Source organism: Thunnus maccoyii, chromosome 11 (assembly GCF_910596095.1).
Source record: "Thunnus maccoyii chromosome 11, fThuMac1.1, whole genome shotgun sequence".
In the NCBI taxonomy this organism is placed as follows: Eukaryota; Metazoa; Chordata; class Actinopteri; order Scombriformes; family Scombridae; genus Thunnus; species Thunnus maccoyii.
Window position 1 is genome coordinate 28824133 of NC_056543.1, and position 24374 is coordinate 28848506.

Below are 24374 nucleotides of genomic sequence, written 5' to 3' on the forward strand. Positions count from 1 at the left end.
ATGCTATAATAACAAGATGAACCAACAAGTAAATATAAATACTATACAGCAAATACACATATTTAAAATCAAGTACAAAATGCAAAGAAAGAGCTGGAAAGGACCTGAAATACATTATACAGGTTTTGTATATCATGTTGATGGAGTTTCCAGAAGGTTCCCAGTCTCACACATGGAAACATACAGTGTTGTAAAAAGGTATAGGGACAGTGATATGTTTTTCATTGTCTTGGCTCTGTATTCCAACATATTGGGTTTAAAATGAAAAGGTGACTGAGGTTAAAATGCAGACTTTCTGCTTTAAGGGTTTTGGAGAGTGTTTTCATCCATATTAGAGCAACAGCGTAGGACTTAAAGCAGTGTGTACAAAGACGTCTACGATTTCTACACCATTGGATATTGATGTAAACGTGTATAAATTCAAGTAGAGATTCAACATTTTAATCTCATTGTGATTGTTCTCATTTCAAATCTGATGTGTTGGATTACAGAGTCAAATAAAACTGTCCAGACTGCACTATGTGACCAATCTGATAGAGGTCAAGATGTCTCACTGCTGTACTGCTGAGATAAACAGAGTAACAAAGACACTGCATATTAATACAGTCTTTCTCCTGGAACAACAGCTGAGTTTTGGAGTGTTTTAGATTTGTGCTCTTGCCTTTCAAAAGGTGACTAAAGAACAAATGTTCGACCAGATTCAGCGGTGAAGGCCGGCGGCTGAGCAGCTACTCAGGCAGCAGGTCGTCTCCTAGCTCTTCATCTGCAAAGTCATCATCCTCCACTCGTTTCTTGGCTCCCGTCTTTGGTCTCTCCATCTGAGGCCCCAGTGGGTCCACGTAGGATGCATCTACACATGAGAGGAGCAGGTTCAAAGATAAAAGATAACAAGTGAGACATGATGTAATAGATTTGAGGGGAATAGAGAGGAAAAAGGGGTTTTCTCACCTAGTTCTTTCGGGCTGCTGGCCTCGTAGGGCTCATTGGAACCAGGAAGTGACCTCACCTTGGCGCTCAGCCGCTCTCCCTTAGTGCTGTTGCTGCTATGGCCACTGTCTGCACCACACACAAAAACACATACATTTTGGAGACGTGACATTTTCACGTTTTACAGAGACAGTATGTTATGAAAGATTTGAGAGTGTGTCTGGATGTGTATGTAGGGGGATGGGATGGCCTACATTAGCATTTAAGAGTCGGTTCAGCAACTAGAATGTAACTGCAACAGCTGCGCGTGCTGCTTAAGTGCCCTTTAGCAAGATACTGTATAACAGCACCAGCTCAGGTCCTACTCATCTTAGGATGGTGCTGTTCACAAGATGCAATGAATATGTTGGAGAATGTATGTGTGTGTGTCTCTGTGTGTGTGTGTGTGTGTGTGCGTGCCAGGTTCAAATGACAGGCTGACAGAGTGCAATAGTGAACTGAAGGACAGACGTGATTACAGACAGCAGCATGCCACATCTGGCTGCCAGGTAGCCTTGGAAACTGAAGAGAGGAACGACAGAAAGCTGAAAAACAGGAAGGAGAAGGAGGCCTGATATTCCACCTTCCCTCACAGTCCCAAACATCTCATATGAGGCCTTACAAACTGCTGGCAAACTGAGACCTTCGCTGGAATTTTTTTTTTTTTCTCCACAATTTCCCTTTTCTTGGATAGTCTGAGTGGCGTTTCTCTTTTATAATACACAACTGGGAGATACAGAAAAGGGGAATGACAAGACAAGCTGGAAGCCATACTTAAAATTAATCATGTGTAACAGTTTCCACAATTAAAGGTGCAATAAGTAAGCTTTATACTCCTCTGCAGCACAAGTGGAAATAATACTGTATGTTTATTTGCAAAGGGGCTGATAGAAAGGATCAGTACTGAGTCAATTTTTTGGCTGTCACTTTCCTGCTCAAACTTCTTTGGAAAAGCAACTGAAAGATTACATGAACATAAAAAAGTCAAGGAGGAGTAGGAGTAGCAGCTGTGAATACAAAGATGTCAAAATTGGTAACAAAACCCAACGTGAGTGCAACTCTACGTTAAGTGAGTTTATTTATTTACACGGCAAGAATAAGAACACAAAATGTAAGTTAATAAAAAACTCATAAGAGAGAACACCAAAAATGTCAAAAGGAAATAAATGAAAAGCAGCACCTCTTTTGTGCTCTGTGACGTTGGTTTTAACAGATTCACATCAAAGAATGACGCAGGTTTGGATGCCTGAGAAAACAAACCGTGTGCCTCGCCAGTTGGTCATGAAAGAGCTGCAAACCAGCACACCATCTCTCAAGTGCACATACACAATGTACAGTGCTGCAAATATGCAGACTTTACAGAAAAGAGGGAAAACTCTCAGGTACATTAGAACTTTTCTCAAATATCTGAAAGCAGTTTGGGCGATTGCTCCCTCCTCCTATGTGAGAGCGCTCAGTGCAGACACCAACCACAGTCCAACATCGCAGCTGCCTGTCAAAAGATTTCTGGACTGGGTTCAAGGTGTTTTGACCATAACACTATACTTAGGCTTCTTGACTTGTGTCTGCCACAGAAAATCTTTCACACCACTCATTCCTGCTCTGTAAGTGTGCAATGCAAACTTTGCTCAGGTAATTTTAAGTAGTAAAAAAAGGACTTGTACAGTATGATTGTACACAAACAATACTTCATCATCATCATAATACAAATGTTAGCTAGTTAAGAAAGCATTGTGTGTAAGCAAAGTGAAAGAAGTAAGACATTACTGCTCTTCAGCACAAAATGACCATATACTGTATATGCATGTATATTTTCAATGTTGTTAGTGCTTGCAATATGAGATCCTAGTGTTACAATGAAATAATTTGTTGTTTTGGTTGCAAGAAAAGTAAAGAATTGTTCACTTCATTTCATTGAGACACCTTATTTTCAAAGACAGGTCATATGGCTGGCAGTAAAGAGAAATTTCTCATTATCAGTTTCATTCTTGAGCCATTTGTTAAGCTGAAGATTTATCCAAAAAAAATGTCTAAAACCTCTCTAGATGACAACAACATAAGTTTTTTTTACTGAAATAAAACAAGTTTACTCTAGCTTTTGTAAAGATCTCCTTGTCCAAGTCTCTTATATACGAGTGGCCAAAGTGTAGAGTTTTACCCACCTACGTACCTACTGTACAGGTTTCTCTATGTTTTTGAGTGATACTCTTACATACCTCTCCCTGAGTCCAACAGTGGACTGAGTTGTTTAGTCTCAGATTGAGATACTGGGCAGCAGAGATGAAAGAAAGAGACCGATAATATAGTCAGAATACAGATGAAGCCAGGAGATCCAGAGAAACAAAGAAAAAAGAAAAGAATGAGCACAGAAGCAATACGTCTGCTATGTGGAATGAGAGCTGAAAAAAAAAACTTGTTCTGTTGACATTTTAAAGCCTTCCCTCTCTTCCCTCTCACCTGCTTTGACATCCACCTCTGATGTGCCTTAAGAGAGTAAGAAAAGAATTGGCGGTTTAGTTGAACAACTTTAAAGTGTTATAATCACTAATCAAGGGATACAAATTATTGAACATGTCAGATAATGTTGAAAAGTTTCCAATAACAGATCCAATTACAACTCTGGCACTAGTAAAGTATGGGACAATAAAAACACACAAGTCTGAGGTTTTCTAATCTAACTTATCAAATCACGGAGGAATAGAAGTCTTGGCAGGATGGATCAGCAAGCACTTTAACATATGCCTGATATATAAACATACATACATATATGAATATATATATATAAAAACTACACTACAGATATTCAGCTGAACACCAGAGAAAAGCTTGGCCTCATTACAGTTTTTGGCAACTTACTAGTTCATCTGGATTGTGTTTGAAATCTGCTGATGAGCCAGCTTTCCAGTGTCAGAGCATTTGTCTGTATTTGTTGTGGATCTGCAGTGAAGTAGAGCTAAAAACTGTGGAAGTTTGTCTTTTGCAGTGTCTGCGTCCCCTGAGGCTCTCAGTGCCATCAGAGCTCCTAAACAGTCTCTTCCTATAAAGATGTGAGGCTACACATCCCTGTTTTTTGTCATTTAAGGGAATAGTTCAATATTTGGGCTTTCTTGTAGATAGTTAGAAGAGAAGATTGATACAACTCTCATATCTGTATGTTAAATATGAAGTTGTGGCCAGGAGACAGTTAGTTTAGCTTGGCATAAAGACTGGAAACAGGGGGAAATAGTTTGCCTGGTTCTATCCAAAGGCAAAATATTGGCTACCAGCATTTCTAAATAATATAATAATAATAATAACCTTTATTTATACAGCACTTTTCAAAACAAAGTTACAAAGTGCTTAATGAACCAGGATTAAAACATTTCAGGACTGGGGCAAATAAAATTAGGCAATCAAAATTATACAAAAATAAAATGGAATAAAATCCCCAAGAATAAAGATTAAAAAAGAGGAAAAAAAGACAACAACAATAATAAAGAAGGTAAGACATGTTGTATATAAAAACGGTGTGCTAGAATTGATGAAAGGCTTTTTTTAAAAGATACGTTTTAATTAAATTTTAAGTGATTTAAAAGATGTCACCAATCGTGCAAGCCTCAGATTCTCAGGCAGGGAGTTCCAGAGCTAAGGGGCCCTGACTGCCTTAGTTAATAAAAACACGATTGAACAACGTTTTTTAATTTGTTTTTCAAATGAAAGGTTACTGTCAAATATCACACCCAAGTTTCTGGCTGCAGGTTTGATATTTGTAGACAGGGATGCAAGATGTTTCTGTAAAATAGGGATGGATTTTGTGGGACTGAAGAGAATTATTTCTGATTTGTTTTCATTTAGCTGTAGAAGGTTTTGGGACATCCAGCACTTTATTACTGCCAGACAAGATAAAAGATGATTAAAATTGCCTTCTTCACTGGTTTTTAACGGGACATAAATATGTGTGTCATCTGCATAGCATTGGTACTGGATTTTGTGTTTATGTATGATATGTCCTAGAGGCAGCATATATATACAGAACAACAAGGGGCCAGGGATGGAGCCTTGGGGAACACCACAGGTCAGAGGGGCCACAAAAGAGGAGACATTTCTCATGACTACTGAGAAAATTCTGTTTGATATTAGGATTTAAACCAGTCTATAGCAGTGTGCCTGATGCTAACCCACTTTTCAAGGCAATCTAATAGGATAGAGTGATCCACAGTGTCAAATGTAGAGCTCAAATCAAGAAGAATTAAAATCAAACAATCACCAGCATCAGCTGTAAGTAAAAAGCCATTTGTCTCTTTGATGAGAGCAGTTTCAGTACTATGATGTGCATGGAAACCTGATTGAAATTTGTCAAAAATAGCATTATTATTCATAAAAGAAATCAACTCTAAGTGGACAATCTTCTCTAAAACCTTTGATAAAAATGGTAATTTAGAAATGGGTCTAAAATTTTTTAAATTGGTAGGGGCGAGGTTAGGTTTCTTGGGCAGTGGGCGTACTACTGCATGCTTGAGGCAGGCGAAAACACAGCCAGAGGATAGAGAGCTATTTACAGTAGATAAAATAGTGGGTCCAGCACTGTTAAAAACCTCTTTGAGAAATCTGGGAGGCATAAGATCTGAAGGACATGATGAAGGCTTTAATTTGGCCATTTTGTCCTTTAACATGAGGAAAGGAGGAGAAGGGTTACAGGTGACATGACCAATCTGGAGTTTTATTTAATTTATTTTGTTTGTGAAGAAGGATAAAACTTGCTCACAGGTCATGGGGGTGCCTTCAGTCTGTTGACTAGAAGGGTTTATTACAGATTTGATGGTTGTAAAAAGAATTCTGGGGTTATGACGGTTTGTTGTAATGATATTGGAGAAATATGACCAGATTTCTTTTACTGATTTTTGATAGGTAGACATTAGTTCTTCACAATTTGATATGGCACTGCCATGTTATTAAGCCAAAGCATACTGCAAGTTGATTTGACTTTCCAGATTTTTACAGGTGCTACGGAGTCAAGTACAGCTTTGCATGTATTGTTGAAGTTGTTTAGTAATTTTTCTGTAGACAAATTTGATTTTCTGTTATTACTATGTGTAGATGCAATGGCAAAGGCCTTATGAAATCTGTCAGCAGAGTTTGTATTGAGGTCATGAGATGAAACACAAGTAGCCACTGTGAGAGCAGACGGCAGAGAGAGGGACTTAAAAATAATTGCTTTGTGGTTTGACACATAAGCTAGCCTCATGGAGATCAACACAATCAAGAATAAAACCAGAGGACAAAAAGAATGCACATTGTCTATAAAATCCATAGTAAAAGAGGAACCAGAGGGGCAGCATATATGTATGTTAAAATCCCCTAAAATCAAGACTGTCAAAGAGAGCCATAATAAAAGCTAGAAGATCAGAGAATTCCTGAATAAAACCAGAGTTCGATTTTAGGGGTCTGTAGATTAAAACACAAAGTAGTGGTGTATTGTCATGTATCATAAAACCAAATGATACAAATGAGGAAAAACTTCCTAGTGAGTAAGAGGAACATTTAAAATACTCTCTGTGAATCACAGCCAGTGCACCTCCATGACCTGAAATCCTAGGCTACTGAAAATAATTAAAACCAGGAGGACATGCTTCATTCAGTGCAACACAGTCACCTGGATTTAACCACATCTCAGTAAGCATAAAAAGATCTAACTGCTTTGATACTATGAAATCATTGCAGAAAAATTGTTTATTTGCCAGTGATCTGACATTCAACAACCCAAACACTACTGAGTTGGGAGATGGCTTCTGGTGATTTTGAGGCTTAACATTAACAGTGGTAAGGTTCCTGGGACAGCCACCAGATTGTTTGACTGCAAATCTCATCTATAAGTGGCACCTATAAGTGATTATCACAGGGATGTTGAAAATGCCAGTGTCTGGTCCGAGTCTGATAGAAAAGTTGCCGGTGTTAGATGTGGAACCAAACAAATAGGGACTGGGACCCATGGAGCATCAGTCTCTGATGGGCCGGTCATTTCCAGTCACAAAAGTTGCGTGGCATGGTTGGTTTCCGTGAGGAGCACCTGAACAGAGGACTCCATATGCTAAACTAGCAGATAGCATCCAAACTCCAGCTTTGTTCGGATGGAGACTGTCTGGGCCAAAAAGTTCCCCCCATTCCCAGAAGACGTCAAAATTATTGATAAAATCCACACAGAGAGCATCACAAACAGAGGACAGCCAGGTGTTCAAGCTAATCAGCCTGCTGACATGCCCCATTCCACAGCCGGAGGTGTGGATTGGTCCTAAATATAGATTTTACTTTTGAATGATTTGAGGACATTAAACACCTAAAGCACCCCAGTCAACCAAGGAGGACTGTAATTCTGACCTGTAAAGATGTTCGAACTTTCAGTGACCCCTGAGGGATTAGAGGTGGGATTTGGAATTGTAGCTTTAACCTCCCAGCACTTCCTTTTATGGACTTAAAAATGATCAAACAACTACAGCCTTCTACTTTACTAAGTGTGGTGTATAGAGGGATACCCATAATGCTGGCCTTCTTAGGAGAGGTGAGGACAGGTGTGGAGACACCTGCTACCCAGCAGCGTGTGTGAACAACAGAAGAAAGAGGGAAGTGATGACATACATGAACAAAAAAAGACTAAGAATGATGGCAAGCTAAACAGTATTGATCATAGATTTTCATCATAATTAAAACCACAAATTATGGCTGAGAATGTTTCAATACTATTGCTGATGTGATCTGAACTCATCTAAAATACTGTCTAAAACTGGTAAAATTATCAGAAATTGTCCGATAATAGAATAGGTAAATAAGAGTACAAATCTGAGCAAGCATTTAATTACTTTTAGTCTTTTTAGCCCTTCATAGTTTTCAAAACCTGGTGCTATGGACACATTTAAATCATTACCAGAAAAAAGTATTCAGGTTTGACACACAGACCTTCCCATACTAACAATATCATGCACTCATGCTGATGTTAGGGAGTCTGGATTTACAGTAGGTGTTATAAAATAGCAAATGTTATGTTCCAGGTTTCTACACACTTTCTACACAGGTGCATATTGGACTTTATGACTTTGTCAGACTGATGCAAAGGACCTTTGTATGTTATGTTGACTACTGACTCACCAGCACTACCAGCGCTGCCCTCTCTGCCTTCTCGCCGACCTCTGGCACTGCCCTCTCGCCCCGACTTCACCCTCTGGAGGAAGAGTGAAAGAGAGTGGAGGGGGAGAGGAGGATTGAACATTTTTAATAAGCCTTTTCAATGCAGACGTTTTAACCTAGCATAGTAGGAATAATACAATAAATATATGCGCAATTCAAACAAAAGAGTAGACATTTATGCTTCAGTGTTTTGTTTTTGGTGACATTTTTTTCCAAAGCTGAGCCTGTTCTGCTTTTTGGCTCTCTCTTCATCTCTCCCTCCGTATCTCATAAATTAAGTCTGTTTTATTGGCACAAATAAAAATTTTGAAAATAATACTATATAACAAAAACAAAACTAAGCAGAAACTTTAAAATAAAAAGTCAAGTAGAATTGACATCGATTTATGGAAAAATTAGCATAAATGTCACATGTAATCAAGTCACATTGCAGTGACACCACAGCAATGAGCACTTAGCAGCAGAGACAGAGACAGTTACAAAGATGTGGGGATTACCATAAAATAAATATGGTAAAATAAAATAACAAAGTTAGCATAAAAAAACATCAGATAGAGCCGTGATTTCATCAGACTTCATACATTCGTTTTCTGGTTCTCAGCTCACATTGATCATTTCGTGACTAATGCACTACACATTAGTTCCATCAGTTGTTTTTCATTCATTGTTGTCATTCAATCTGGAGAATCTGGGGATTAATGAGTGAACTCTCTGGCTCTGTCTGTGTCTGTAGGATTGTTCCTCTGGTCAAGCAGCATCTCTGGACTGATTTGGGCTGATTGAAGAGCAGCTGGTTGTGATTAGACAAAGCCATCTTCCGATTCATCTGTTCCTGGCTCTGATGAATATGTCTACAGGACCAAGGCACATGGCTCTGTTACTCTAAATCTGGTACTATTCAAAACTTGACTGATGCTTGACCACCGCCAGTTTGGCAGATGATCAACAAAAACAAAAGCCTATCATCAGTTTTGGGCGTGGACTAAAGTTTAGATGCCACTATAAACACTAGTTAACACTCTGAAGATCTGAGCAGAGTTTGAAGATCAGGATGTAATGAAGAATTCATTTAAATTATTTGATATTCAGGGCTTTTGGTTGATTATTTTATCTATAGCAGCTCTTATACAGACCTGAAATGACTTCAATTCCTAAATAAATAAAACAACAGATCTAACAGAGCATATCTTGTGATCTTGGAATTATCACTTAAGACAAAAAAAATAAGAAAATAAATTAGTAAGAATTTCAGAATAAAGCAGAGTACTAAAGAGGGTGTTATTTAAGAGTACATTTAAGCAGGTCATGGAAGATAATATTTAGGGTGTACTGATTGTGTCTAAACCAATCAGATACAGACAGTGTTGGATATCTAGGGCTATACAAATGCAAGGACATATCTTCAGATATTCCAAGTTTAGATTGATAAAGAAAACACAGAGTTCATTTTCAGCATCAGGGACTACAGGAATTATCATCCCTTCAATAATCAAACCACTTATCTAATCCCTCCAGATGTTTCAGGTGACACTGAACAACCTGAATAACTGTGTGTGTGTGAATCAGACCTGTGAACAATTCTCCAAACAACACAATAACTGTTTAAAAGGACCCAGCATTAGTGCAAGCCAGGTGTTAAACAGCTGCATAGTGTCTGCTCTCCTCTCAACACGACCAGATTCAGGGAAAATGAAGAGAGAAAAAAAACATATGTTTTTCATGCATTTCTGGATCTGTAGTGACCATTGGCCCACTTCGTGGCAAAGGGACACATGCATGTTTTCAATCAAGATATCCAGGAATAGACGAGAGGAAACCAAGACGTCCACAAAGAAAGGATGATAATGAAAGCTTATGAAAGTCCTGTAATATATGACTGGGCAGCTGTGGCTCAGGAGGCAGAGTGGGTCGTCCACTTATCGGAAGATAGGCGGTTCCATTCCCGGCTCCTCCAGTCCACATGTCGAAGTGTTCTTGGGCAAGATACTGAACCCCAAATTGCTCCTAATGGCTGTGCCAGCGGTGTGCAAGTGTGTGTGTGTGTGAGAATGTACATTAGATCAGATCCTAATGAGCAGGTTGGCACCTTGCATGGCAGCCTCAGCCATTAGTGTATGAATGCCTGTGTGAATGGGTGAATGTTGACATGTAGTGTAAAGCCCTCTGAGTGGTCGGAGGACTAGAAAGGTGTTATATAAATGCAGTCCATTTACCATGACTGCAAAATAACCAGGTCACTAGCCTGTATAATGTTAACATTACTCAGATGTGTAACCTAATTTGAACGTTATATCATTAAACTAGGCTGCTTGTTTAAGGTTAGTTAATGTAAATCTGAAGCCAACAAACTGGGTGTTCCATGTTACACATTAAATACATGAAAACATTATATGTTATATCTTTTCATGCATTTGGAACACATTTGGTACATACACCATATGCAATGAATCAAGAGCAGCAAAACAGACTTTTATTTACAATGCTGTAGTATTTAAAATGCTGCAAACTAACTGTAAAGGTGTGGCAGCCGGCCTATATACCTGCTCTCTCAGCTCCTTCATCTTCTCCACCTTCTTCAGCTTGGTGGCATATTCTTGGACTTCCTTCAAACCCATGTCTGTACCCAGCCTCACCAGGAAACGTAGACCTGTACACAAACAAACATACAAAGAGTTTCTATTGTCTCTATATACTTATCAGTGAATCATCTGCTTTGTCAACAGCCCCAGAAAGAATTGTGCAACAAACAGGATGAATTACATTCCACATTATCTGGAAACTTGCGGTGGATGTCTTGATATGTTTCCAGAGCTTTCTGGTAGTTTCCTGTGAAGAAAAAAAGAAAAAAAGCCAAGTTCAAGATATGAACTCAACTTATTGCTAATTCACTCAATGCATACAGCCTAAGACAGTGGTTCTGAAACTGCAGAGTTTAACAACTTCTCCAAATGAACAGCAGTTTAACTTATTTCAATCAACAGTTAGAACTTGGTCAGAAAGGGTTTACTCTTCTTCACTCTTCTCACTAGCAGTAAAGACTCAATAAAAAGTCCAAATAAAAGTCAAAGCTCATGTACATGTGGACTGTGGATATGATAAAGTTCGGGAGCTTCCATGTAAAGTAAATTGTCTTCTCTAAGAACTGGTTTTCAGTATCAAATTGGAAGACAGCTGTGGGTAGCATTTTATTTGACTACAGCTTCATTGCAGGTTATTAAACTATGCATTCATCTATAGAAAGGAACTCATGAAATTCTTACATTAGCATGGGTTAATATGATGCAGGTTAAGGATTAAATCATAAAAAGATAAAGAACAGAATTATTCTCACCACTTCTCCTGTAGCAGCTTGCCACCATCAGTTGCCACTTCACTTGGGTTGGTCTGAGCAAGACAGCAGAAAGATATCCCGTCAGTATGACTGTACACACAACCTTCAACTAAATAGTCCGACATATTAAGTATAAAAAACAACAGTCTGCTGTGGAGGACTATTCAACTATTAAATATTTACTATTGTACATATGAGTCATTATACCAAACTGACACAAAAGGAAAAAAGGCAGACTGAACTGACAGGGAAAGCACATTCATAAGACTCAATTTAGAGCTTCTGGTGATAAAAATGTACCGTCACCTGTTCACTCTACAGTTTGGAAGAGAGGAAATATCTTTACCTGCAAATTCAAGATTAGCCTCTGTACATAAAAAGTGTAAAAGCCATTTTTTGTTTTAAAAACAGCTTTGGCTCAATCAATTCTAAATTCAGCTGGGAGGCAGCCATCACAAAATCTAATTATGTGTTTCATTCAAGAAAAAACACTTCCAGATGAGAAAAGGCGTCTTGGAAAGAAAACTATTACAGCAATCAAAATAAGATAGAATACGATGAGTCTCTTAACCAAGTCAGAAAAGCATACAAATTACTTCATTTCAGAGATGTTTCTTAAATGATAGAAACAGTACTGAACATCTCTTGGGACTTGTTATATCAGAACCAAAAAGTACTCTCATTCTTTGGCATAGAGACAGAGCACAATTAAGTCCCGCCCACCCCAGAGGGGAAAACAATTCATTGGTCTGCAGTGATATGGAGCCAGAGCAGCAACAGTTACATTTTGGCATCGAACATAAAATTTGGCGTTGAAAACAAAACCTGAACTGGAAAAGGGGTCATTGGCACTGAAAAAAGTTCCACTGAAAAATAAAACACGGATATTAAAAAAATTACAATCTTACAGTCTTATTATCTTATTTTATTTTGATATTTTTTGAATTAGGATGTGTTTTTCAATGTCAATCTTCTGATTTTCTCTTCATGTCTGTCTTTTTTCAGTGACAGTTTTTTTACGCTGTCAATTGTTTTTTTTTCAGTGCCACTGGTTTTCAGTTTCAACTTTCTGTCAGCGTTTTGGCGTAGAGAGGAGAGCCCTTGCCGGGCCTACATTACCCAGTATGCCTTGTGGTCCGATGAAGATATCCAAGGGCAATTTTTGAGCCAGACTGTTGTAATTTTCACTCTAGGACTGTTAATATTTCACTTTATTAAGACGTAGTGTTTTTTTCAGGTGAGAATTTAACCATATAGATTCCCAATTTGTGGTCAGTTTATCCAAATAACACCTGTTTGTAAATCTGCTGCAACGTTTTAGAGGAGCCGCTGACCGGGTGAGACCAGTGTCATCTCGCAGCAGCAGCCCAAGTCCTGCGTCATCATGCTGGGGAGAACATGATCCCATGCACTGATCTGTGCAGCTCTTTAGTAATTTGCCGCTGTCTCTAATGTCTCCGTAGCATTTTGATATATGATATAATTCCTTTAGGAAGACAAATGTTGATCTCACAGATGAAATCTAACAATTGTAGCTGCCACATTAGTTTGTCTAATGTAAAGTGGAGCTTCATGTTTTTACTGGACAGAATAACAGTGCTGCCTCTGGGGCTCTATGTGTACAGATATGACCACAATATAAATGTATTAAAATGAACAGATCAGTCTATATTAAACTTTGCTTTATGCCATCACTCTTGGATATCTTTGTCGGACCACAAGGCATACTGGATAATGTAGGTCCAACAGGGCCCTCCTCTCTATGCCAAAACACTGACAGAAAGTTGAAACTGAAAACCAGTGACAAAAAAGGGTGAAAAAAAACCAAAAAAAACTGACGGCATAAAAAAACACTTTCACTGAAAAAAGACATGAAGAAAAAATCTTAAGATTGACATTGAAAAACACATCATAATGCAAAAAATATCATAAAATAAAATAAGATTGTAAGATTGTAATTTTTTTAATGCCTGTGTTTTATTCTTTAGTGGAACGTTTTTCTGTGCCAATACAACTTTTTACAATACAAGTGTTTCAATGCCAATGTTTCTGTTTTCAGTTCAGGTTTTGTTTTCAATGCCAAATTTTATTTTCAATGCCAAAATTGAACTGTCACTGTTCTCCCCCTATACATTGACTTGTTATTGTATGAAGGTGCCACCTTGTCCCTTCTGTCTGCTAGCAAACAGAAAAATCTCTAAAAGCTGCTATGTGATGGGATGCACTACCAACAGGGTAAAGAACCCAGAACCAAGTTATTATAAGTTGCCAAACCCAAAAACTGAGCCTTTAAGAAAAAAAAGTGGATAAAGTTACAGGGCTGTGTGCTGTGCGGTGGGAGAGACAGACCCAACCTGAGCTGCTAGTCACAGAGAACACGCAGGTTGAAAGTAAAAACAGAGCAGCTGTTTAATTGAAAGGTATGCAGTGTTTGTAATAGATGTTTAAATAGAACACACAATAGCTAAACTGCATTTAGCTGAAATATTAACTGTAGAAAGAGCCTGAATGGGAAATTATCGCATGTCTGTGCATGTAATTTCCTCGACTATGTTTACAAACTGCACTCGCCATATCGGCTGCCTGTGACAAGTGTCATGCCAGCCTGTTATGTAATGCAGTTTGCTATACAGTTGTGCTATCTCTTCTGTAGATGTGATGTCAGCCCTTGCATTCATGTATTGCATCTTAATGTAACTGGTTTCAGTGTATACTACAAACTACCTTTTCCTCTCTGGTAGACAGAGGTTGCTAAAATAATCCTATGACATGCTGAAATCTAATGTTTTTAGCTAGCTACAAGCATTTTGTCCAGTGGGCGTGGTTTTCAGAGTATAACACCTTGTGCTCTGTCTGTTACGTTGGATGTGAACTACCAGTTGTTGAAATTTTCATCAGTTTTATAAAGATCCATGTGGTTTGTTAATCATCATGCTAAGGTACTGTAACTATTGGTTACTTACTGTATGAGTGTGGCTCTTTCAAAGTACTGAATGGCCTTCTCACAGAACTGTGTCTCGATGTAGTAAGCTCCCAACCACTCAATCACATCGATGTTGGAAGGGAAGTATCTGAAGGACTGGATAGCAACACAACCCAACAGGATCAGAACACTTACAGGTAGCTAGTGCTTAAGTTTTAAATTAATAATTTAGTCTGTAGACAGAAAAATACTCAATTATGCTTCACATACCTCATAGTAGTACTGGAAAGCTTGGGACTTGTCCCCTTCGCCATCATGCAGCTCTCCCAGTTTGGCCAGTGCCTGGGGGTCAGTGGGAGTTACACTGATTACTTGCATCAACCACTCGATTGCTTGCTGGGGATCCTCCAGTAGCTCATAGCTGAGAGCAAAGTGTCAAAGACCAACAGATGCTTACATGGGGATCAAAAGAGATGCAGGTTTGATTCCCTAAATGAACACCTTCCCAGCAACAGCTATTAATTTGCTATAATGTGAAGCAAAGTTAACCCTCATGACACAAACTGATAGAAACAGACAAAAGCACTCACAAACACATAACAAATCACACTCATTATCAGAAAGATACAGGTGGGCCAGCTGGTACATGACTTGGGCACTATTCCTGAGAATGGCATGGAGCTTCAGGAAGCAGTCCAGAGCTTCTTCAAGACGATTCAGTTTCTTATATGTTAGACCTGGAACAAGAGGAAGGGAACAAAAACTGCCAATCAACTTTGGCTCCATGGCCACTCTAGCTATTTGAACAACAACCCCTTTAACAACTTCATTTGATAAACACAGATAAAAAAGGTGAAACCCAATGAGTAATTATAGTGAGAAAACATACATTAGCTACACCTACAAAGTGGTCATGGGTCCACCTTACTGAGACTGTGCATACGGGTGATGTAATACATAGTCCTGCCAATTGTTTCACACTATTCTACTGATCTACAGATGATTTGCAGTTACGCAGCAATGCGTCAACAAATGCTGGGAAGAAAATGACTGCTAGAAAGTTAACATGACTGTTAATGAGGTGTTACCCAGGTTGTAGAGGGCCTCAGTGCAGGAGGAGTCATTCCTCAGTGCCTCTTTGTAGAACTCTGCAGCCTTCTCATAGTCCTGTTTGACGAACACTGTGTTGCCTTTGTTGACGAGAGCTGCCGGGTTGTAGCGATCGGCGTTCATGGCCAGGTCGGCATATCGGTCAGCATGGTCATAGTCCTTCTCCTGTAACAGGTTAAAGGTCAGAGGAGAAGCATTTACACCTATATACTGGTGGCAGGGTGGTACAGAGAATGGAGACAGTCAATGAGCCATCCTTCCAACTGAACATTTACAGACGTGGACAAAAATATTGGTACCCTTCCACCTTTTTATAAAAAATCTAAATTTTCTCTGTATTGAGTTGAAACTGACAGAAGTATATGGTATCTACCATTCTTTATTTCACATTAAATATAACTGAAACTTTGCTTTTGATTTACAACTTAACATATTATTTAATACAATAAAACAAATGAAAATGGCATGTCCAAAAATATTGGTACCCTTAACTTAAAATTTTGTAGCACAGCCTTTGGAGGCAATAACTTCAGTCAAGTGCTTTCTGTAACTCTGAATAAGGTTTCTACACTTCTCCACTAGTAGTAGTAGGCCCACTCTTCTTAAGCAAACTGCTCCAGTCCTCTCAGGTTTGATGGGTGCAATAGTCTGCTTAAAGTACCAATACGAATCAATTATTTCTTACAACCTATAAAGGGTACCAATAAGTTTGTCCAGGCTATTTTAGAATGTCTTTGTAGAATAAACATGAATTCAGTTATTTTCACAACTTTTTTGTTTTGTTCCACTGCAAACCAAACATAGACATGCATTGATTATAAAATATCCTTTAATTTCAACACTGTTCAGGGCAAATGGTGCATTATTTTAATAAAATGCAAGGGTACCAATCATTTTGGCCACATCTGTAGCTTCAAATATACTTGATGGCCAACTTCTGTGTCGAAGTGTCCTTTAGCTTTTGAACTAAGTATCTATCCTCTCCTTCTGTTTAGTCATGGAGAGGATCTTACCAAGAAGTAAAGGAAGGAGAGGTTGGTGGCAGCAGCGCTCTTCACTCTGCTGTCCTTCTTCTCAAATGTCTTCAGAGTTTCCACTGCCTGGTAACACATACAAAGCTGTCAGGGTAAACTTTACACTGGTTTTCCTCTAATGTATTAACGTGTGCTCAGTAATACTTTAAAACAAAAATGAAAGCATATGCCCCAGTATATAACACACCTACAAACATAAAAACATGTTTTTATACAGTTTGAATTTTAAAATTCCATATATTTTCCAGATCAGATCATTGTGTGATCGTAAGCTTCTGGTTACATTTAATTCTGGTTCAGTACAATACGCTGAGCCATCATACCTTCAATAGATATTCTTAATATCAGTAAATATCAGAATATGTCAAATCTGTAATTAAATGTATATTTTGGAAAACTACCAGTGAAGGACTCACCATGTACAAAGTAAATCCAAACAGTAGATTTTAAAAGTTTAATTCTGAAAAAATATATTCAGCTTGAAAAATATGCCACCTACTGAAAAGCTTATTTCCAGCATTTATTATGCAAGTTCTTGACCTGAATGTCTGAATATCTAACACATGGAGTAATGTCTTTAGTTCACAAGAAATAGACACAAAACATTTAGAAATGAAACCCTTTACATTTATTTGGTTGTTATTGTAAGCACATTATGTACTGGGGAGATTTTCGAACAGTTTTAGTGTTTAAAACCACCATGTAGGCTACGGCTGCAGGTTACACCACCACCAACACCATTTGTGAAGAGTATAAGGGCATCACACACATGCATCAGGCATAAAGCCTGTGAGTGCAAATTATGTTGGCTACTGCAGGTCTATATAATTGGAAACACTGTTTAGTGTCCTCACTGTTATACTGCTGGCGACAGAGCAGGTCCACTGGCACAACTGCAGTTTCTTGAGAGCTCAGTGGTATATTATTGTTAAAGAAGGAACGGTGGTTCTAATTTCCTTTCTGCAGCCAAATTGTCCTTACTGGTCTGTGGGTTTTAAACCAACAATTACTTGTCCAACTTCTCCTGGCAGTGCTGTTATTTGGAAAAAGCATGCTTGAGTAGTCCCATATCAAGAAAACACACACACACGCACACGCACACACACGCACGCGCACACGCACACACAGTCTAAATGCAAACATGGAAACAGAAGACACACATACCTCAACCTTAGGCATGCAGATGGGGAGGAAACAAGACAAAAGTAAGAAAGAATGGAGTCAACGAGAAGGGAGCTGTTGTATAAAAGAGTCTGATGCTGCTCTGCTGAAGCTGCTTCAGCAGGAGAAAAACAAACAAATATAAACAATGTTGCCAATAGCTGTACAGAAACACAGCATTGTAAAAAAGATGGAAAAAAACAATATAAAAAGGAAACAAACACCAGATCTTCCACATGTTACAAGTGTTTGAAGGAAATACCACTCACTTTGGCTACTCTGACACATGCAGTGCTTGTAAACATTAATCAGAGTAACTTTTCAGGTTCACAGTGGCAGGTGACACTGTAGTTCACCTGCTTCTGTTGCTACTGTGACCCTGACTTGCCAAAGATTTAGATTTAGAGAGTGAGATGCCTCAACTGAGTGGTATTGCCCTTTATGTTGTTGAGACCAACACACTCACCTGGTTGAAGTCCCTCTGTCTGAGGTAGGTGATGGCTTTGTTTATCTCTAGATCGTTGGCAAGCTCAACATACTGAGAACTCTTCACCATGTCAACACACCTTAAAAAAAAAAAAAAATCTTGTTTCTGAATCATTCTCAGCATTATGAGAGGGAGGCAAATTTACTGTTCTCAAACTTTGTCATGAGATTTGAAGCTTCATCTGAACTGCTATCTGCTTTTAGAGTAGCCTAACTGAGTGGAAAATCCATGACAATTTGATTTACTCAAGGTATTATGGTAGAACTGTAAAACAAATAAACAGAAAACATCCAGCAACATTCCCCTAGTTTTGATTTTCCCTCCCAAAAAAAGAGAATTGTGATTCAGCATCGAAGTGGGAATTAAACAAAAACAATAATTTATGGATATAATGTCTATTAATATTGTTGATTTTTTCTTGAAAATGTTTTACTGTTTATGAGTCCTTCAGGAGTCACTTGTTCATGTATGCCCTCTGGTGTTAAGATGCAAGCGAAGACAAACACACAACAGTAACAAACCAGTCGAATCCAGTGGCGAAAGAAGTCTCAATGGCTGGAGCAATGAGCTTGGCAGAAGTCATGATGTACTTCTCGGCCAGGACTTTTCTATGTTACAATATACAGGGAGAAAACAGGACATGGTGGTTTAATAACTAGTTATTAAATCAACAGTATACCTTGTATTGAAAATGCAGAGTGTGCTGATCTTTTGTTTAAGTGGAGAAAGTGTCAGTAATTTAGTATAGAAGACAACATGTGAGTGGTTTGATCTTTGGCATGTGAATGTTTTGATGAAGAGGAGTGACTTTTTCTTACAGATCTCTCTCCATCTGGTGAAGAGCGTCATTCTTAATGGCCTCAATGACCATATTTGAGCTGGTGTCATCCTGAAAGACACGACAGGACATGGTTGAAATAAGGAGACAGAGCACCACATTTATCAGTCACACTTCGATGTAACTATTAGCATACTCTATTGTTTGCTGTCTCCTACAACAGAAAGATGAGTAATAGCACCAAAAGAGAACGCTGTTTTTCTTGTAATGAAATATCAGTCACTCAACATCCACGGTGAAGGCTATGCAGTGACCTCAAGATAATCCACACCCTTGCTTTCTCAAGTTTCAAAAAACATATGTCTTATTTGGACAATGCAAAATCATCTGTAGAAGACATTATGGGATATGCCATTCCCAACAACTGTTCTGCAAAACATCTTGGGAATATTGAAGACATTTTACAAGGACGGGACAGATACCTGAACAAAGTATTGCTTCCAGCCTTTAAAAAAAAGCTATCATGAGAAAAGAAGACCCTCCAGAAAAAGAGCAATGGGCTGAGGTTGTTTTGGAAATCTACTCAATGGAAAAACTGATCTACCCTTGGATAGTCAAAGAAAATGTTTTTGACAGAAATTGGAAAAAAAGTGGACTATCTTAGAGTGGAAACAATTGGTCAATTACTTGATTGACAGCAAAATTAATTGCAAACAATTTTGATGGTCAAACTTTCTCTGGTTCCAGCTTTAGGAAAATGTGATTTGTTATTATTTTCTGACATTTTATAGACCTTTGCTTTATTGAGAAAATAATCATGAGTTGCAGCCTTTGACCGTGTAGACTAATCAAGAAACCAAAGTTCATTGTTCAAACATTGAATTGTTGGAAAGGAGAATTATATCAATGTCTGGTGTCCTATGACAACTACTTCAATGTTGTGTTGTTCTTTTTGATGTCTCAGTACCGCCCACACAGTTTGACAAGTGATCTTTGGTTAGTTTACTTCAGCAACACTAAACACTGGCTTCACAGATTACAGTACATGTTTCCTAAATGATATAAGTATACATACTGTATGCTAATGTTACTCACATTAGATGGGATATACTTGTCTTCATCATCGATGCCCAGGGGGACAGAGATGAGCTTCTGAAAGGCCTTCTTCATCCTCTCCCTGTCGCCGATGGCGTAGTAGCACAGGATAAGGTTGAAGCCAGTCTTGATATTGGGGCTCTCACTCATGATGTGCTCGAAAGATGTGATGGCATCTGAGTATTGGCCCATGCGTACAAAGACCACACCGATATTCTGCATGATCTTGATCCTCATTTCCTTGTGAGCGTTGGAGATCTGATCAAGTGCCATTCGGTAGAATTTAATGGCTTTGGGGTAATTCTTCTGTTTGAAGTAGATGTTGGCCATGTTGACTTTCAGCCGGCCTGGAGGAAAACCACAGCATGAGTACAACTGATACCACAACTTTGTGACATTGATCCACAGATACACAAGACACACAGAATGCTAGCGATTAATCTTTAAAACAGTGTTATAAGACAAACACTCTGGAGGACCAAACAGATTATTCCAGTCATTCTTATACTTTTCATAAAACACTATCAGCTATAGTTCAGTATGCTAAAAAAAAAAGGACTTTTCTCATTGCTGTTAATCCAGTTTACAAGACACTGTTTTAGTCAGAAAAAATACAGTAGTACACCACTGTAATACCCTCTTCAGATGTGTACTTTAATGCTGCACTGTCTGACCAGAATCACAGTAAGGAATATAACCATACTAAACACAAGATTTTCTGGCTTCCTGCCTGCTTCAGCTGTGGCTTCATGAGTGCAAAGATAGGCAAACACATCTGTGATGAGTGCAAAGTTGAGCCATGTGCTCACCTGAGTTACTGAACATTTTGTTCTTCACAATGACCTGGTAGCTGTTCAGGGCCTCTGGGTACATTTCATTGTTTGCATATTGGTTGGCAAGGTTGAGCAGAACCTGGTAATGACAGAAACAGGCAGTGAAGTCAGGAACTGATTCACAAAAACTAGCTTTAAATTTAATGTCTTCTGTGAGCTGTGTCCACATAGCTGAGAGGTACTGAGAGAGCACTGCTGATAGAGGACCAAATCCTGCCAGACATTTCTCTACTGTCTCCCCCTCTCATGTGAAAAAATAAAATCTATCACTGTGAACAGAAATATAAATTCCCACAGCAGTGTATGTAAACAAAGCACACACAAGCAACTTGTGTGTGCTTTGAATGGACCCTGACAAATATAGTAGCTGTATAATATGTACTGTGTATTCCTAAACACGTTTGGTAGAGTGTTGATATGTATTTCTTCTTTCTGCGGATATCTGACAAGACAATGTGACATCATAACCTGATATCTTTTTGAAAGATGGTGCTTAAGCTCCCTAGACATGTCCTTTCAGTGTGTAATTTCATTTCCGGTGTAGACGCTGGTACAACCATTGATATACAGCAGCCTTACTTACAGAGTATGTGAGGTCTAAATTGATGTGGTCTGCATTCCCAGACTGCTCCCTCTGTCTCACCAGCATTCTCTCCTTCCTTCCTGCCTCTTTGGCTTTTTCAAGAGCCTGTAGTGACAAACATGCACACGCAAAGTATGTTAGCAGATACTCACATGACTTCACAAACACAAAACCCACATTACACAGGTCAGCAGCATTGACAACTACTCCCAGTCTAAAATGAATAATACCACCAGCTCGTAAAATGTGTCTTAAACAACGTTCATCTGCCAAAACTCACAAGTCATTGTTTGAGAAAGCACTAGCTTCAGATGTAGTGGATTTCTTTGGCATTTCATGAGAAATTGCAAAACTCAATCTTCTGTATAAATGAGTAAGCTCAGAAAACTTTTGGCAGCCAACTTCGGTTTGAAAAGTATTGGCTGGTGAACCAAAAGCTAAATTTGCAACACTTGACTCAACCTTGAAAATCAGTGTTTCATTTCAGTCCTGTGTGTGGGAGTACAAAGCTAACATAATGACAAATTAATGGCTCTTAATCTCAATATTTTCTGCTTGCACTGTAAAATTCTAACCTCACAACTGACCTTAATTTACTTTAAACACTTCTCTCCAAACCCAATCTGCCATTAATAATAAACAGCATGCCAAAGAATGAAAGAGTCTAACCAGCTGTAAGGATCCCATGCTTTGTGCCATGCAGCTCTCCTCTATCAGGTCATTCACTTTCTTCTCTAGGATCTTGATCTTCTCCTCAGGCCTGCAAGATCACAGACACAACAATAAAATGTGTGATAACGTGCCTAACTGTTTACAAGACAATGGATAACTACGTATATGTAATAGCAATATGTTAGAAGAGAGGAATGGTGGAGAGGATTAACATTTATGCAAATGCATAATGCAGTTTGTGACATGTATAAGGACAGACACTCTGGAGAACATACATGAATATGTTGTATTTATAGGTTTACAATTCAAAAATAATGTGTATTTTTATATATTCATATTTTTTAGTATTTGTTGTTCCATTGTAAAATGTTATCTTGTTACATTACATTGCTTATATATATTTTCTTTTGATATGACAAATAGGACTGATTATGCATCTTTACATACAGATATTAATGGATGCTATATAGCACCTAAAAATGCCTTAATTCAAGTCTTTCTATCACACAATGCTAAGAGGAAAAAACAGACTTTCTGATGTAAGAATAATCTTCAAAGACACACTTCAGAGAAATCAGCTAGTTTGAAGAGTGACAACTCACGTGTCCTCATTCTTTGCTTCAAGTGGAGGTGCAGGGCCTTTGGACTGGCCCAGAGGGTCAAACGTTGAGCCTGTCAATAAAAATTAACAAATTATCACTATAAAAGGAATACTACATTGTTTAGATAATTTAATAAATACTTTAAACTAATAAAAAGAGAAAACATTCCCTGGGATTTCGAAGAAGAGAGCAAATAAAAAAATAAAGTAACTCTCTCACTAACTATGCTCTTGGTGCCATACTGAAACTGTCTCTCTACAAATGTGCCTATTCTAGGAGGATATTTCTTGCACAATGCAGACGTGGTCAACATGAGCAGCCACAGAACCACATGCTTAAGAGAGAATTCATCTCTAAAATAGCTCTAATGTGGACAAATTCTGTTTTTGACTCCCTCAAACTCACCACGGGTCAGGGAGGAGGTGTATCCTGCTGCTCTGACTGCAGTCATGGGTCGGGCTGCTCCATCCTGTCACAATTAAAAAACAGAAAACAATACAATACATATATTACACTTCAGTTCTTGCCCCATTTACTCCATTTTCTTCACAAAAACAAAACTGCTTTTAACTGCTGACAAACTTATGCTGGATACCGAGCTGATATTGACCCTGAATTAAATACGGGAGGATTTTGGACAGTTGTGAACATGCATAAGTTTGCAAAAACCATCAGTAAAATTGTTTTTAGCACATTTACGTGTTAACTGAAGTGTTCAATAACATGTTTGATATCAGCAGCTATTGGCAGCTCCAGTAAAAAAATGTTGGTATCACTTGTCAAAACCCATAACTCTTAGAATAATAATTACAACACATTAGTATAACTGAGTCAAATCTATGCAGCAAATCTATGCTAGCCTTGAGTGGTTAAGCTCTTTTACCTGTACAGCTCCAGTCATGGGTCTGCCCATTGAAGAGGCCAGAGGCATCCGAGACTACATAAAACAACAACTGAGGGTCATTTAGGCATTTCTAGATGACAACAACAACAACAACAACAACGGTGCATGTGTTCTGCAGCAAGTCAAACCTTACCAAGCAGTTAACCTTGTCTTTCTTAACACTGCATTTCAAAATTTGATCTCACCTTTAACAGATTGCCCTCCCTGCCAAATCCACTGTCTATGAATATTATGTGGGAGTAGATCATTTGTGCAATTCAGGATTTGGATTTGGGAACATCTCTTCTTGATAACTACAAGTCACTTTTCCTGTTGTTCTAATATAATGCTCAATAATGATTATTCTCTGGACTTTATTATTATTATTATTATTACTATGATCATGGTTATTGGTGTTTATACTACAGTACATGAATGCTCTTTAATTTAAAAAAAAAAGAAGTAGTGTGTAATGCAATATATTACACTAATATGTGGATTCATGAATTAATAATAAGTGCGCATATTTGAAGTCAAATTCCACACACAACTTGAAGGCCATTGCTATCTAGGTCTGTTCAGAGAACTAAGCTTATGTTTATAACAAAATATATATTATAATATCATTATTTTGAATAAACCAAATGTACTGTTATACCTTTTAATGTTAAGAGACCTGAGTGCCATAAGCTGAAAGCACTTCCACTCTTAGCAAAAGCATGCAGCCATTTAAATAATTTCAAACAAAACTACCAATG

General features: G+C 38.3%; 1 protein-coding gene across 6 annotated transcripts in view; it reads right to left on the bottom strand.

The window, feature by feature from the left end:
- ift88 (intraflagellar transport 88 homolog) overlaps positions 1-24374 on the bottom strand; it is a 25543-nt gene continuing 1169 nt past the window's right edge. Inside the window, exons 4-27 of one of the 6 annotated variants that reach the window (XM_042426441.1) lie at positions 23617-23670; positions 23139-23202; positions 22734-22803; positions 22129-22219; positions 21460-21564; positions 20853-20955; positions 20044-20390; positions 18989-19059; positions 18692-18778; positions 18150-18249; positions 17687-17692; positions 16502-16588; positions 15467-15653; positions 15007-15115; positions 14649-14799; positions 14419-14534; positions 11456-11508; positions 10885-10950; positions 10665-10771; positions 8086-8158; positions 3424-3450; positions 3183-3233; positions 949-1056; positions 1-850 (exon numbers count right to left, since the gene is read on the bottom strand). In XM_042426441.1, the coding sequence (XP_042282375.1) occupies positions 729-850; positions 949-1056; positions 3183-3233; positions 3424-3450; positions 8086-8158; positions 10665-10771; positions 10885-10950; positions 11456-11508; positions 14419-14534; positions 14649-14799; positions 15007-15115; positions 15467-15653; positions 16502-16588; positions 17687-17692; positions 18150-18249; positions 18692-18778; positions 18989-19059; positions 20044-20390; positions 20853-20955; positions 21460-21564; positions 22129-22219; positions 22734-22803; positions 23139-23202; positions 23617-23670 (2355 nt within the window). In that variant the 3' untranslated portion in view covers positions 1-728. Of the gene's footprint in view, positions 851-948; positions 1057-3182; positions 3234-3423; positions 3451-8085; positions 8159-8712; positions 8976-10664; positions 10772-10884; positions 10951-11455; positions 11509-14418; positions 14535-14648; positions 14800-15006; positions 15116-15466; positions 15654-16501; positions 16589-17686; positions 17693-18149; positions 18250-18691; positions 18779-18988; positions 19060-20043; positions 20391-20852; positions 20956-21459; positions 21565-22128; positions 22220-22733; positions 22804-23138; positions 23203-23616; positions 23671-24374 lie in introns of those variants that run through there. The other 5 variants (XM_042426442.1, XM_042426443.1, XM_042426444.1 and 2 more) reach the window with 5 other exon arrangements.